Consider the following 14374-nt stretch of genomic DNA (forward strand, 5'->3'; position numbering starts at 1 on the left):
CTCATGGCGTGGAGCCAATCACTCCAAACTCTCACACAAGTGAGATGTAATCAGGGGGAGTTGCCTCCCAGTTACATCCTGGGTAAAAGTCACTCCCATTCCCCTGGCTCCAAGCATGGCCACAGCTATTTAACATATCCATGAAGCCAGTTAAAACTTATAGGTATGTTAAATGACCATGTCTTAGGTTATTTGCAAAACTGTTGCTATGCAAAACAACTCTCAATGCCCCTGATCCATCCATGAGTCCCATCCCCCAGTTCAAACCTGCGAGGGTGAGGACATCCCATATATTTGTAATATTTCCCAGACACCCTGATTTCTGGACCCCATTACAGATTCCTATTTGGGGTCCCCCTGGCTGCACCCTGTTACAATGTCACTAATCATAAGAGAAATACACATTAAAACCACAATAAGATATCACCTCACACCTGTCAGAATGGCTATCATCAATAAATCCACAAATGACAAGCGTTGGTGAAAATGCGTAGAAAAGGGAACCCATGTACACTGTTGGTGGGAATGCAGACCAGTGCGGCCACTGTGGAAAACAGTATAAAATCCTCAACATATTAAGAATGAAACTGCCTTATGACCCAGTGATTCCACTTTTGAGAATATATCTGAACAAATCCAAAAGCACTGATTTGAAAGAATATATGCACCCCTATGTTCATTGCAGTGCTATTTACAATAGCCAAGATTTGGAAGCAGCCCAAGTGCCTTCCCATAAGTAGATGAGTGGACAAAAAGCTGTGATATGTTTATACAATGGAATATTAATCAGCTATAACAAAGAAGGAAATCTTACCTTTCATGACAGCATGGATTGACCTTGAGGGTATTATGCTAAGTGAAATAAGCCAATGAAAGACAAATACCATATGATTTCACTTATATGTGGAATCTAATGAACAAAATAAACACTCATAGAAACAGAGAACAGGCTGACATCTGTCAGAGGGGAGGGGATTATGGAACTGGGTTAAATAGGTAAATAGATTAGGAAAAAAATTTAAAGGCACAGACAACAGTATGGTGATGACCAGAGGGAAAGAGGGGTGGGGGCAGGTAGAAGAGGACAAATGAGGGATAACTGGTGATGGAAAGAGACTAGACTTTGGATGGTAAACACACTATACGTAGATGATTTATTATAGAATTGTACACTTGAAACTTATATAATTCAATTAACCAATGTCACCGCAATAAATTAAATTAAAATGATCTGAACAGAAACTATATAAAATAAGACATGTACATGGCTAAATAAGCACATAAAATGTTCAACGTAATAAGTCATTAGGAAGTTGCAAACTAAAGCACCAATCAGATTCTACTACACACTTATTAGAATTGCCAAAATTCAAAACACTCACAACACAAAATGCTTGTGAGGATATGGAGCAACATGAACTCTCATTCACTGTTGGTGGAAATGCAAAACAGTACAGTAACTTTCAAAGACAGTTTGCAGGTTCTTACAGAACTAAACATACTGTTACCATATGACCCAGCAATCATTTTCCTTGGCATTTATCCGAAGGAGTTGAACACTTATGTTCACAGACACTTCACATGAATGTTCATAGCAGCTTTATTCATAATTGACAAAAACTGGAAGCAACCAAAATGTCCTTCAATAGGTGAATAGATAAACAAACCATGATACATCAGACAACATAATATCATTCCTCAATAAAAATAAATGCACTATCAAATAATGAAAAGACATGGAGAAACTTTAAATGCATATTATTAAGTGAAAGAAGCCAACATTAAACTGTTAGGTACTGTATGATTCCAGCTTATATGATATTATGGGAAGGGCAAATCTATGGAGGCAGAAAAAACCCAGTGGTTGCCATGGATTAGGGGGTTGAGCTAACAACAAAATAGGTGGAGTACAAGGGATTTTTAGGGTGATGGAAGGATTCTACATGATCCTGTAAGGTAGATGCATGACAAAGCTTTTGTCTGAACCCATACACTATACAACACATGGAGGGAAACTTAATGTAAACTGTGGACTTTGGTTAATAATAAGGTATCAATATTAGCTTATCAATGGTAACAACTGTACCACAATAATGCCAGATACTAATGATAGATGAAACAGGGAAGGAGGTGACAGGGAACTGATATGGGGACTATATCTTTTCAATTTTTCTGTAAGTCTAAAATTGTTCTAAAACATAAAGACAATTTAATTTTTCTTTTTAAATTGATTTTAAAGAGAGGAAGGGAAAGAGAGATAAACACACAAAAATAAACTTCGACTTATGCTCCACCCATATATGCACTCATTGGTTGCTTCTTGTATGTGCCCTGACCAGGGCAGCCTTGCCATATTGGAACAATGCTCCAGCTAACTGAGCCACCTGTTCAGAGCCTAATTTTTTTCTAGTATCTAGTTAAAAGGAGAGGTCGAAGTGAGGCAAAATTGTCATAGAACATGTCATAAAATAAGTGAGGCTTTAGCTGGGTCCTAGAGGGTATGTATGATTTCTGGAGTTAGAAAGGACAAGATATTTCGGATAGGATTGAGGCATGAAAAAGACTCGGAGGGCTCAACTTGAGAAGGAGCAGGGAATATAACACAGAATAAATCAATGCAACAGGCAGCAGTTTGATGAATGCTAAAAGCCATGGCAAGGCCAGAATTGCTGATGCATCATTTCAATATAGATAAATATAGGCATGGAAGTGGACTTGACCAGGGCTGTGTCCTTGATAAATATTCATTCCTTCAATAAATATTGAAATATTGTGCAAGCACCTACTATGTTCCAAACATTGTGTTGTAGTAGGCACTGGGAACAATTACTAACTAAAAGAAAGAAAAATTTCTGTTCTCATTGAGCTTACATTCCAGTGAGAGGAAACAGACAGAACCTGCCTTGGTCTTTTCAAGGAACAGCAAAGAAGCCAATATGGCTGGAATGGAATGAAGGAGAGAGGTAGAAGATGAGATAGAGGAGAAAATAGAGGCCAGTATGCGAAGGACATAGAGGCCAAAATAGATAAAGACTTAAAGTTTTACCCTAAGACATTCAGGAACAATTAGAGGGTTTTGAGTGGCAAAGTGACTTGATTAACACCTGAATTAGGTTACTCTCTCTTCTGTGTTGAGAATAGAATATAAGAGTGTCTGCAGGTAGACCAGAGAGGTTGGTATAATAACACAGATTAGAGATGATGGGGGCTCAAACCATAGTTTTGGCAGTTCAACTAATGAGAAATAAATTGTGGACTCTAAAAGGGTTTGCTGATGATGTATTAGATGTGTGAAAGAAAGACAGGGTCAAAATGAATGAGTCAGTTTTAGGCCTGAGCAAGTAATTCAAAGAAGGAGTTGCCAGTGACTGAGAGAAAGAAAAATAATGGAGGAGCAGGCTCACAAGCAGGTGCACAAGCAGGGATGTGCCCATGTCTGAATTCAGTGGAGCTCTCTTAAAAGGGGACATTTCAAGAGCTAAAGATCAGAGAGAGACTGAGATGCAAAGTTAAGTGGGGAAGACCAAGTCACAGTACATACAGGTACCAAGGATAAGCATGTTGATTCACCAAACAGTTCCTAAAATCAACCACTTTGTATGTGCCAGTGACACAAAGGTAAATAAGACATCTTTCTTGCCTGGAAGAAAAACACAATCCAATGAGGAAAACAGAAATATAAATAAGTGATTCCAGTACATTAAGTATCATAGTAGAGGTATTCAACAATTACTGAGTCCCTGCTATATCAAGCAGTATGGCTAGGAAGCAGGGGTTAAGACTAAAGTTCTATAAGAGCACAAAAGAAATTCTTGCAAAAATGTTTATAAAGACATTTACAAGGGTTTTTGCCATGGTGTGACATCAGGGAGTCAGTAACCTAGACACCCATCCCTCGGAAAATGTATCAGTAAAAACTATGGAATATTCAGCAGCAGTTAGAAGTGAAAAACCAGGTATACACACAGCAATGTGGATTATTAGCTCAAGGATATAGTGTTGAGTGGAAACAGTAGGAAACAGATTTACAGTATAATATCATCTCTGTAAATGTAAAAGGCATACATAAAACACTGCATGTCTTAAATTATCAAGGATATGTATCAAACAAATTGCAGTTTGCATCTAGAAAAAGAATGAGGGTGGAGAATGGAAAAGTCAAGGAAAGATAATATTAATAACATAAAATAATATAAATAAGGGAAGGATCTTGCAGGTACTGATGATGACAATATGCTGAGAATTGAAGAGTGAAGTTAACCCACCTCTCTGCACTTGAGGTAAAAGAATGAGCTAACAGGAATCCAGCTGATAACCCTAAGGAGAAGTGTATTTCTGGGGCACCAGGAAGGGTGAGAAGAAATAGGAAGTCATGAAAGTGCATTCAAGTGTCAGGGAACAGCACCCGGTTTAATGGGGCTTGTGGTTGTGAAAAGCAGATAATAATTGAAATCCTTGGGTAAAGTGAACACATCCTACACTTGGAAAGTATTATTTTCATTGATTTGTCCCCTTTTATACCATTGGGGTTAAAGATCATGCTGTGCTCCCATTCAGCCTATTGTAAGATTTTCTTTCAGTCCTGTCCATGTCTCTACATCTAGTGACTACTCCAGAACCTCTAGTCCAACGAGTCATTCCTGTTTACTATGGTCTCAAGGAATGTAGCCCTTGATCCACTGCTTTTAAAGTAACAGTGGTACTCTGGCTAGGAATGGGGTAGGAAGGAAACTGGAGGTTGAAGGATGCTTCTCATTCTGGGACACCTGCCTGTGATTGTTCACCTTGTTGCCACCAACTCAGTGCTGCCAGGTCACTCTCACTGGTCATATCCCAGGTGGAGTCTATTTCAGCTTTGACACCCCCCGCCCCACGTTGGATCCTGTCCCACTATCATAGGTGTACCTATTATTCATATCTCTTATCACAGTTGCAATTTCACATTAACTTTTCTGATCATTTGATTTATGTCCATGTAGGCCTCTGGGATCCAAGTTCAATGTTGACAGTCTTTTTTTTTTTTTTCTTCACCAAGGTTTCATTAGCACTCAGCACAGTGCCTGGCATATGATAGAGGCTCAATAGCATCTCAGTTGGATACAAGCCTCCCAAGAGAAACCTAGGTTGAGGTGGATACAATTACACTGCAGAAGCAAGGAGAAAGTTGGGGTTTGTTTTTCTGTGGAGGGGAAAGGGAAAGAGCTGCAAGGAAACAAGTGTATAGACCCCTGAGCATCACGACTGCTATAAAAATTGCCTCCCCTCACTCTTTGGTACAGGGTGGGCATAAGTAAAATACTAGGAAAATAAATTGATCAACTGTATGTAAATTCACAAATGTTTAACACATTCTCTCTCTTTTTTGGTATGACAAATAAAACTATGAAACTAAATCAATGGAAGGGAAGAGTATGAGTCAGTGCTGGGTCTGCGGAAGGACTAACATTTCCAGAGGTCCAGACACAATCCATTGCTCCTCAGAGGACACAGGATGTATTCACAGGACAGCCTAAAATATCTTGGGGAGGGGCGGCGTTACTCTCACAGTCTGCTTGTAAGAATCACAAAAGCCTGGGTCATTTTGGTTGCCACCGTTACTAGTTCATAGTCTTCAATACAATTCCTCACCTTTATTCCTGTCCCTGCACTCCACCTCCACCTCAATTAGGCTCGGCCTCACTTACGAAACAACAAAAATCCTCCAAACCAAGCCAGCCAGAACTCGAAGAAGTGAAATGCAAATATGATCGCTCTTGCAGGCCCCTTCCCACGCCTCCTTTTGCCCTTCTACAAGAATGGGCACTCTAGTCTTCGCCAGGGGACGCCAGGCGGCCCGACCTCCGCCTGTACGACCGGTCGGGGACCTTCTGGCCTTCCCGCGTTCCTCTGGGTCAGAGCACCCAAGGCGCGCGCCTAATGGTGGGCCTAGCCTTCCCATTCCACCAGATTCTGAGAAGAGCGCACGCGTGCGCTCCGGGACGGAAGAGGAGAGAGGGGGCGGGGTTGAGGGGGCCCAAAGCCTTGGGGGTGGGGCGGCGTCCCTCACGTGACACGGTTTCACTGTTTACACGCGGAACGACCAGCGGAATTGGCCTCAGCTAGGCGTTCTGCTCCGTTTCGGTTTCACTTCCGGTGAAGGGTAGTCTCAGAGCTGGCGGTGAGCCGACGTTTAGAACAGGAGGTGGCGGTGGCGGCGGCGGCGGCGGCGGCGGCGGCGGCGGCGGCGGCTGGGCCTTGAGCTCCCGCAGCCCACCTCTCCTGGGCGGGCTCCTGGCGCCAGTAAGGCTGTCGAGAAGATGGAGGAGCTGGTGGTGGAAGTGCGGGGCTCCAATGGTGCTTTCTACAAGGTACTTCGGTCTAGGGCAGGCCCCATCTTCTCTCTTTCCCTCCCTTTTCTTGTCGGCCTTGGTGGGAGGCAGGCTTGCGGCCCTGTTCCCCAGCGCTGCGCCAGGGGAGGCAGGGCGCGCTAGGCGGGATGTTGTTTGGGAGGGAAGGACCAGACTTGGGGCCTGTAGGAAGCCACTGGAGCCCCTCTTCTTCCTGCTAGAGGCCCTGGGTCCTACCAGAATGAGAAGCGGGCAGGGAGGTGAGGGTAACCTTTCGGGGGCCGAGACCTGCCAGAGAGAGCTGGGGATAGGAGAGGGCCAGCTGCAGGTTGGAGATCCCTGCAAGAAGGGCCCATGTCGGCATGAAGTGACTGCGAGGGCTTATTTGCCTTTTTCTAAATATCCTCTCCCGGTGGGTATCCCGGCCGAGGTGTGGGTAGTTGCTTAGGAGGGGGTCGCATCTGTCGCCGCCTCTTGCCTTACAAAGAGGGTTTGAGATCTCCTTTGGCTTCTTTTTCTGGCCAGCATGGAGACTTCCGAGAGCTCCACTGTTTTGGTCAAGGCGTGTGAAGAAAGGGTAGTAAGCTGTAGTCAGTATCACATTACAGTCGCAACTGATTTTTAGTGGCTTCTCTTCATATATTTCAGACATTTTAGATCCAAAAGTTGCAGGAAGACACTGACAAATCTGAGTAATGCCTTAAAGAAGTTGGTAATCTTGAATATTCTTGTACCTCCCTTGTTATAAGATGTGGGAAAATTCAGGAATAAAGAAGCTTCAGCTTCTAAAATCATTAGCAACTTTGCTACTTAAAAAAATTTTTTTAACTCTCCAAAGACCTGAATATATGCCATGGAACTTCAGAAAGTCAACTGAATGTTATTACTGGGGGATTTTTTTAAGTGAGTCAGAATAATTGTTTTCCGCTCCCAAGTACTTAACTGTCTGCACTGAATGTTCAGTGTTGCAGTGGACTATTATTGAAGTTTTAAATAGGCCTGATTATTTTACTCTGTTTTTCTTTTTTAAGTTATGCCACTACATATCAACTAATACCTTACATTTTTGAAAGAAGATTAAAAATATTTTGATGTATCAGTCGTGCATTTGTTGGTACATACTAACTCTAGATCTGGTAATCTATAAATTACTGTTTCCTGTTCAGCGCTCCTCTATAACTTCTGCAAGTAATATCTTACCATACTACAGTCTTGGCAATAGAAGGTGTGTATGTCAGGAAGCATGGAAATTAGCTGTTGCCATTGCCCAACAAGATTCTTAAATTTATTATGGAAGAACTTAAATGTTTCAGATGAGACTGGTTTGGCTGAAGGAAAATGAACAATTGACTCAGCTCTATGTGTATTTACCAATTTTAATGGACATATTTGGAGATCAATATATTTCGTAAGTGAGTAAAGTATATAAACTGTTCCACACTTTTGGCAAAAAGATTAAACCTTTTGCTATAAAAGGAGGAAAAAATAACCCAGCATTTATGTTTGTTTTTAAGTCTCACCAATATAATTTTTTTCCCTCGACCCTACAGTCAGAATTTTGGTTGCATTTATTTTGGTGATTCTTAATTTCTGCTAGTTTGTGTAGAATCATTCTGGTTCCAAGATTAGTAGTTTGTTTTTTTTTTAACCAGATTTGTGGTGCTAAGTATTAATAAATAACAGCAGGAGCTAATGGTTGCACAATATTCTAACCTTGATAATTAGTTTAGATTGGATGCCACTCTTTGTCTTGTAGTGGAGTTTGCTTGCTTTAGAGTGCAAATAGCACATTCTGCTCTTGAAGGATTTCTCAGCCTCTTCCAGCAACCTATGCTTTGTTCCCGTGATTTTGCTTGCAAAGTGATTGAAATATAAGAAATGCTATCAATCCTTCTGCTTGTTGTTTGACAATGTTGCTTAATTTGAAGTTAAATAAAAAGTATATGTTGTCCTGTACTTTCCTGAGAAGAAATATGAACAAGTGTGTGTAAAGAAATTGCTGTTATATTTATTAGGTTTATTTAAAAAAACACCCTCTAATGGTCTGTATTGGTGAAAAAATAGTTTCTGTAATGAAAAAAGGTTTGAACTTTCATAGGACTTAATGCTATGAGTTATAAAAGTAAAGCAAAACTGAATTAAGTTGCTTGTCCAGTGGGAATTGGCAGACAAGATGGAAAATAAAGACCAAGAAAAAATGAACTATAGTGGCAAAATGATAGAAAAGTCTTTAAAAAACTAAACAACTCAAACAACTTCAGTGTAATTGAATTCAGACTTTGATTTGTCTAACAGAACCACGATATCACAAGGGACAATTCTCCATCTTCTGGGCCCATGATACAGTGTTGCCATGTACACTGGATAGAGTATATATTAGGAACAATTGAATTCTTTTTCTAAAAAATAAGCTCAAATTGCAGAATTAACAGAACCATGAACCCTAAACTCTAAGATTGTAACAGCTCATTTCTGTTTTTCACTCTGGTGTATGTTCTTAAAAACTGGGAAGTTAGAATTATTAATTATCAAAGCCCGCAACTATTATGCTTAGGTATTTGACTTAGAAAAAAAATCAGTCACAAGTACATTTTATAGAGCCTTATGTTATTTAGAACATGGAGACACTTGCATTATACCTAGCAAAATGTTTTCAAAGCAGCTTCTAAATGAGTAATGCTGAAATAAGTTCTTCATTCTAGGGGCATCTGCCTAAAATAGTATAGTGAGGGTTTTATTGTGGTCGTTGATGGGTTGTTTTTTTTTTTTGACTCAGTTATATGTTGAAAATGGTAATGAAATAACTCCATTTTAGATGTAGAATGTATGTCATTACAATATAAATGTACTAATATATCTTAAGATTCCTAGGTTTTGTATACTAGTATGAAAATTACTAAAGAAGGATAAGTAGTATGTAAGAAACGTAAGATACAATACCTTGCCCTGGCCAGTGTGGCTCATTTGGGCGTGGTCCCACAAACTGAAAAGTTGCCAGTTCAATTCCCAGTCAGTCCACATGCCTGGGTCACAGGTTCAGTCCCTGGTCAGTATGTGTACGGAAGGCAACCAATCAATGTTTCTCTCTCACATCAATGTTTCTCTCCCCTTCTTTCTCCTTCCTGTCCCTTCTCTCTAAAATAAAAAAAATAAAATTCAATTTTAAAAAACAATACAAAAATTTTTGTTTTCTGAAAATATACTGACTTATATGTAATGTGGTATAACTATATTACATTTTTATTGTTAGGTTATATTTTAATATATTTTATGTTTTTAGATTTGGTATCTGAGGATAGACTTTAATTTGGTAAGTAGTAATATGGAACCAGCAGTTAAATAGGAGAAAATCTGCAATCGAGGAAATTTTTTTAATGAAGACATAAGTAGACCAAAATGTCATATCAACTACATAGCCTGCTAGAAATCAGTTTTACTAAACTTGTATAAGGCACTGTTCATGTTTCCTCTGAAGTCATTAGACCTAACTTTGCATACAGGTGATATTCTGTACTTTGCGGAAGTGCATTATTCAGGTCAACCACATGTTTTTTCTTCCCAGATTCTAAATAACCTTTTTAGTGTTTAGTATGTTTGTGGAAGCATTATTTTTTCCCCTTCTAAACTATGCATTTTCCAAGTTCATACCCAAACATTCTGAAAATTTCCAGATAATTAAACACAGAATTCAGGGATATACCGCTGGCTGGATTGTTCTTTGGTTGAAGTGTTGTCCCGTGCTCCAAAAGGTTGAGGGTTTGATCCCCATCTGGGCACATACCTAGGTAGCAGATTCAGTTCCTGGTCAGGATGGTACAAGAGGCTGATCCATGTTTTTCTTACAATGATGTTTATCTCTCCCCCTTCCTCTCTCCCTAAAAAAAAATTAATAAACATTAAACATATCCTTGGTGAAGATTTAATTAAAAAAAAAATCAGTGATATAGCCCTGGTTGTGGTGGCCCCGTGGATTGAGCACCGGGGTGGGAAGCAATGGGTCACTGGTTCGATTCCCCGTCAGGACACATGCCTGGGTTGCATGCCAGGTCCCCAGTAGGTGGTGCACAAGAGGCAACCACACAGTGATGTTTCCCTTCCTCTCTTTCTCCCTCCCTTCCCTTACCACTGTAAAAATAAATAAAATCTTTAAAAAAATTCAGTGATACAATAACTAGGTTTCTCATTCCTGCCCACTATGGGAATGTGCTTCCTGAGATGATTACAATCATGATTATCATAGCTATTAACAGGTGCTGAGAGCTTTCTAGGTACCAGGCACTGTTCTAGGCACATTCTCTCTGTTAGTTTAATCTTCTCCCACATTCTGAGGTACTGTCATTATTCCCATTTTATAGATGAGTACAAGATGTACAGACAGATTAGGTAAGTGACTTACTGTGGTGTGTCAGAGCTAGTAAGGATCAGATCCATGATTTGAGATCAGGTAGTCTGATTTCCTGAAATGATGAAATTTAGCTTGAAGAAATGAGTTATATTTGATTTCCTGCCCACTTTTCGACTTCGTTATAATCTTTGATTGCATTTATTATTGTATCACTTCCTTAGCATTCTATAAGTGCAGTTGCAGTTATGTTGCCATTTTTTACTGTTGGGACAATGATGTGAAATGTAATAAAATGGTTAACTAATGTATCGGCCTCCTTTTTATTTTTTAAAGATTTTATTTATTTTTAGAGGGGAAGGGAGGGAGAAAAGGAGGAAGAGAAGGAGAGAAATGTCATTTTGTGGTTGCCTCTCACACGCCCCCTACTGGGGACCTGGTCTGCAACACAGGCATGTACCCTGACTGGGAATCGAACCAGTGACCCTGTGGTTCGCAGGCCAGTGCTCAGTCCACTAAGCCACACCAGCCAGGGCTCAGCTTGCTTTTTATTAACTCTTGCACCATGGCATATATTACACTGTAATTCTTCATGTGAATGCCTATTAAGGAAGGGTAAAGCTAGAAATCTTTGGCCCTGCTATGAAATTGACTTTTGTTACATTGGGGGCACATAAGAACTGAAGTATTCAAAAGTTAGGATACATACACACAGGAAAATTAATAATCCTTTTAATATTCTCTCTGTACTTGTGTCTTGTCTTTGGTTCAGGGTGAACCAGAAAGACTGTATTTTCCTAAAAATTTGTGGTAAATGCCCAGGTGAAGTCAAGTATTCCTAGATATTCAATGTAGTTGGAAGGGCTGTTGATAAGATTTAATATGCTTTTCTGTTTTCATTGTTCATTCCCTTATTTTGTTAGTTCCCACACACAGAGGGTGACAAAGCAGTAAGTCACTTTATATATGAGATCTTGGGTTTGAATCCTATTTTATCCCATATGTCTCTATTCTCGATATCTTACAGGTTTTTTTTTGAAGGATTATTTTGCAGAGCTCTAAGTTTTCTCTAATGAGAATAATCATTGCACTACGTGTGCTGTCTTCAGTGATAATGTAGTGGTTGTGTTTATTGGTGGTCAGGGGCTTATGTTGAAATTTTTGTACATGACAGCCTCTCTTGCGATCAGTGACACATATTTGTGAGAGAGTTTACTATAAACTAAAGGATGTGACACAGTAGAGGAGGAAGAGTTCACCCAAAAAGGGATGGATTTTCTTCTTAATTTCATTAATCTGGTAATGTAATGTTTGAATTGGATTTCTAGTCATTACACATTTTGGTAAGGTTTTTCTGATTGCCTTTTTGGGCCAGTTACCAATAAGTTGGGAATCTCATAATTACTTTTGATGTCCTGTTTATTCCCCCAGATAAGGAGCCTGTGTCTGTGTTTAGCTGCACTTTAGCACCTTTCTAAGACCCCAAAGATATTCATTACATTTTTCCTTTCTCAGAGTCTAAATAACATTTCAGTATTTAGTATCTTTGAGGTAACAGTAATTTCTTTTTTTATCTTAATTTTTTAAACTTTTTTAAAATGTGATTTTATTGGGATATAACTTGCTCAAATGCAAGAGCCTTTATGTTTCTGTATTTTTTATAAAATATGCCCCTCTCTGCTTTACCTCTGTTATTTAATGCCAACTATGTGCCAGGCATTGTGCCAGGCAGTGGACATGTGTGATTTCATTATAGCAACCTTAGAATGTAAGTCCAGTCCCCCTGCATCCATTCGTTACCTGCGGATGAGGGATGTGAGGACCAAAGACCACTTCTTGAGAGCCCCATAGCTGTGCTGTGGTAAAACCAAGATTTTGAACCTAGGTCTCATTCATAGCACAATTCTTAACCATTAAGTTTATTGACTGTTACAAGAAGAGACCTGGCTCTCATTCAGTACAGCTTCCTTTATGTATTCATTCAAACCCCTTCAATTTGCCTTCTTTGGTAACATCTCAGAAGTCCCCTCCCCAAAACCAACATGACTATCTTCTCCCCAAATGCCGGCTTTGCTTGCTACAGATAGGTAGGGATCACAACAAAATGTAGTTCTCCAAGTTGGTGATGGGTGGGGTGATAGTGCTCTGGAAGTGGTCAGGAATGGCGAGTATGAATGTTGGGGTAATAGAAGGGCAGAGACAAAAGAAAAGGGTATTGGAGAAAGTATAATAGGAAATAGGAAGATGGGACCCTTGTTGGAAGTGACAGTTTAGTAAAAGGCCTTAGAAGTCATAGGAGATAGTTGTTCTTGGTGTAAGTACTGGTCAGAAGAAACTAATGAGGTTTTTTTTTTATTCCACTTTTTACAACAACAATGAGAAGGTATTACGTGCCTTCTGTATTTACTTAATATGCACTGACCAAAAAAAGACAGATTTTGGAGCAGCCATGCAAACATCCAATACAGATAAGCCTCATTTACTCAAAGGCAGGCCCTGGTAGGCTGTGATGATTACTCAAACCATTTCTGACACTATGTCCAGAATTGCTTTCAGAGCCTTTGAAAGCTTTTTTGTTTGTTTAGTTTAAATAGTCACAAGAGTTGCAGATCTTCCTCCTTTGAGGGAATGTTTGATTTGGGAAATGGACTAATGTGGTGAATGAGTATGATTAAACTGTGCAGTAACTTCTTGGCAAATAAAAAAATATATAGCACTGAAATTATGAGACTAATTTTCAGAGTACTTTTAAGGTTATTTTGAAAACAGTCCCTGGCATCTGTGAATATTTTAAATCAGTGTCATCCAGTGGAACTTGCTGAGATGGTGGGAATGGTTTCTGCTTGCACTGTTCACTGCAGTAGGCACTAAGCCATGTGTGGCTGGCTGGTAAACACGAAATGGGGCGAGTATGAGTGGGAGACTGATTTTTAATTTTAGTTAATTTAATTAATTTAAATATAGTCACATATGACCAGTGGCTGCTTTGGTGGACAGCACAGTTTTACACAAGGGTAATAGTATTGTAAGATACCTGATTTAACAACAGTAGTTCTTCACCCAGATGTAGCAAGGTTCTCCTAGCTAACTAGTGGACTTCTACATCTGTGGACTCTCAAGTATGGATTGAAAACAGTACAGGTATTGATTGAAAAAAACCTGTATGTAAGTACACCCATGCAGTTAAAATCTATGCTTTTCTATTATTTTTTATTTTTTAAAGCCAGTGTGATTTTTAACATTTTTATTACCTTATTTTGTAAGAGAACTTATTTTTTTAAGATTTTATTTATTTATTTATAGAGAGGGAAGGAAGGGAGAAAGAGAAACATCAATGTGCGGTTGCTGGGGGCCGTGGCTGCAACCTAGGCATGTGCCCTGACTGGGAATTGAACCTGCACCTGTAATGCTCTGGTTCACAGCCTGCGCTCAATCCACTGAGCTGTGCCAGCCAGGGCTAATCTATGCTTTTTTAAATTAAGGATTTTATTTATTTTTAGAGAGAGGGAAAGGGAGAGAGGGAGAGAAACATTGATGTGTGGTTGCACCTCGTCCCCTATTGGGGACCTGGCCTGCAACCCAGGCATGTGCCCTGACTGGGAATCAAACTGGCAACCCTTTGCTTTGCAGTCTGGTGCTCAATCCACTGAGCAACACCAGCCAGGGCTAAAATCTATGTTGTTTAAGGGTCAACTGTACTTCTAAG

The 14374-nt window shown here is 39.8% G+C and overlaps 1 protein-coding gene across 8 annotated transcripts in view; it reads left to right on the plus strand.

Annotated features, from left to right (window-relative positions):
• Positions 1-6134: 6134 nt before the first annotated feature.
• Positions 6135-14374, plus strand: part of FMR1 (FMRP translational regulator 1) — a 63561-nt gene continuing 55321 nt past the window's right edge. For 4 of the 8 annotated variants that reach the window (XM_045820485.1, XM_045820487.1, XM_045820492.1 and 1 more), the window contains exon 1: positions 6138-6347. In XM_045820485.1, the coding sequence (XP_045676441.1) occupies positions 6297-6347 (51 nt within the window). In that variant the 5' untranslated portion in view covers positions 6138-6296. Of the gene's footprint in view, positions 6348-14374 lie in introns of all 8 variants that reach the window. The other 4 variants (XM_045820486.1, XM_045820491.1, XM_045820490.1 and 1 more) reach the window with 2 other exon arrangements.

Source organism: Phyllostomus hastatus, unplaced genomic scaffold (assembly GCF_019186645.2).
Source record: "Phyllostomus hastatus isolate PE091 unplaced genomic scaffold, TTU_PhHast_1.1 phas_scaffold_397, whole genome shotgun sequence".
In the NCBI taxonomy this organism is placed as follows: Eukaryota; Metazoa; Chordata; class Mammalia; order Chiroptera; family Phyllostomidae; genus Phyllostomus; species Phyllostomus hastatus.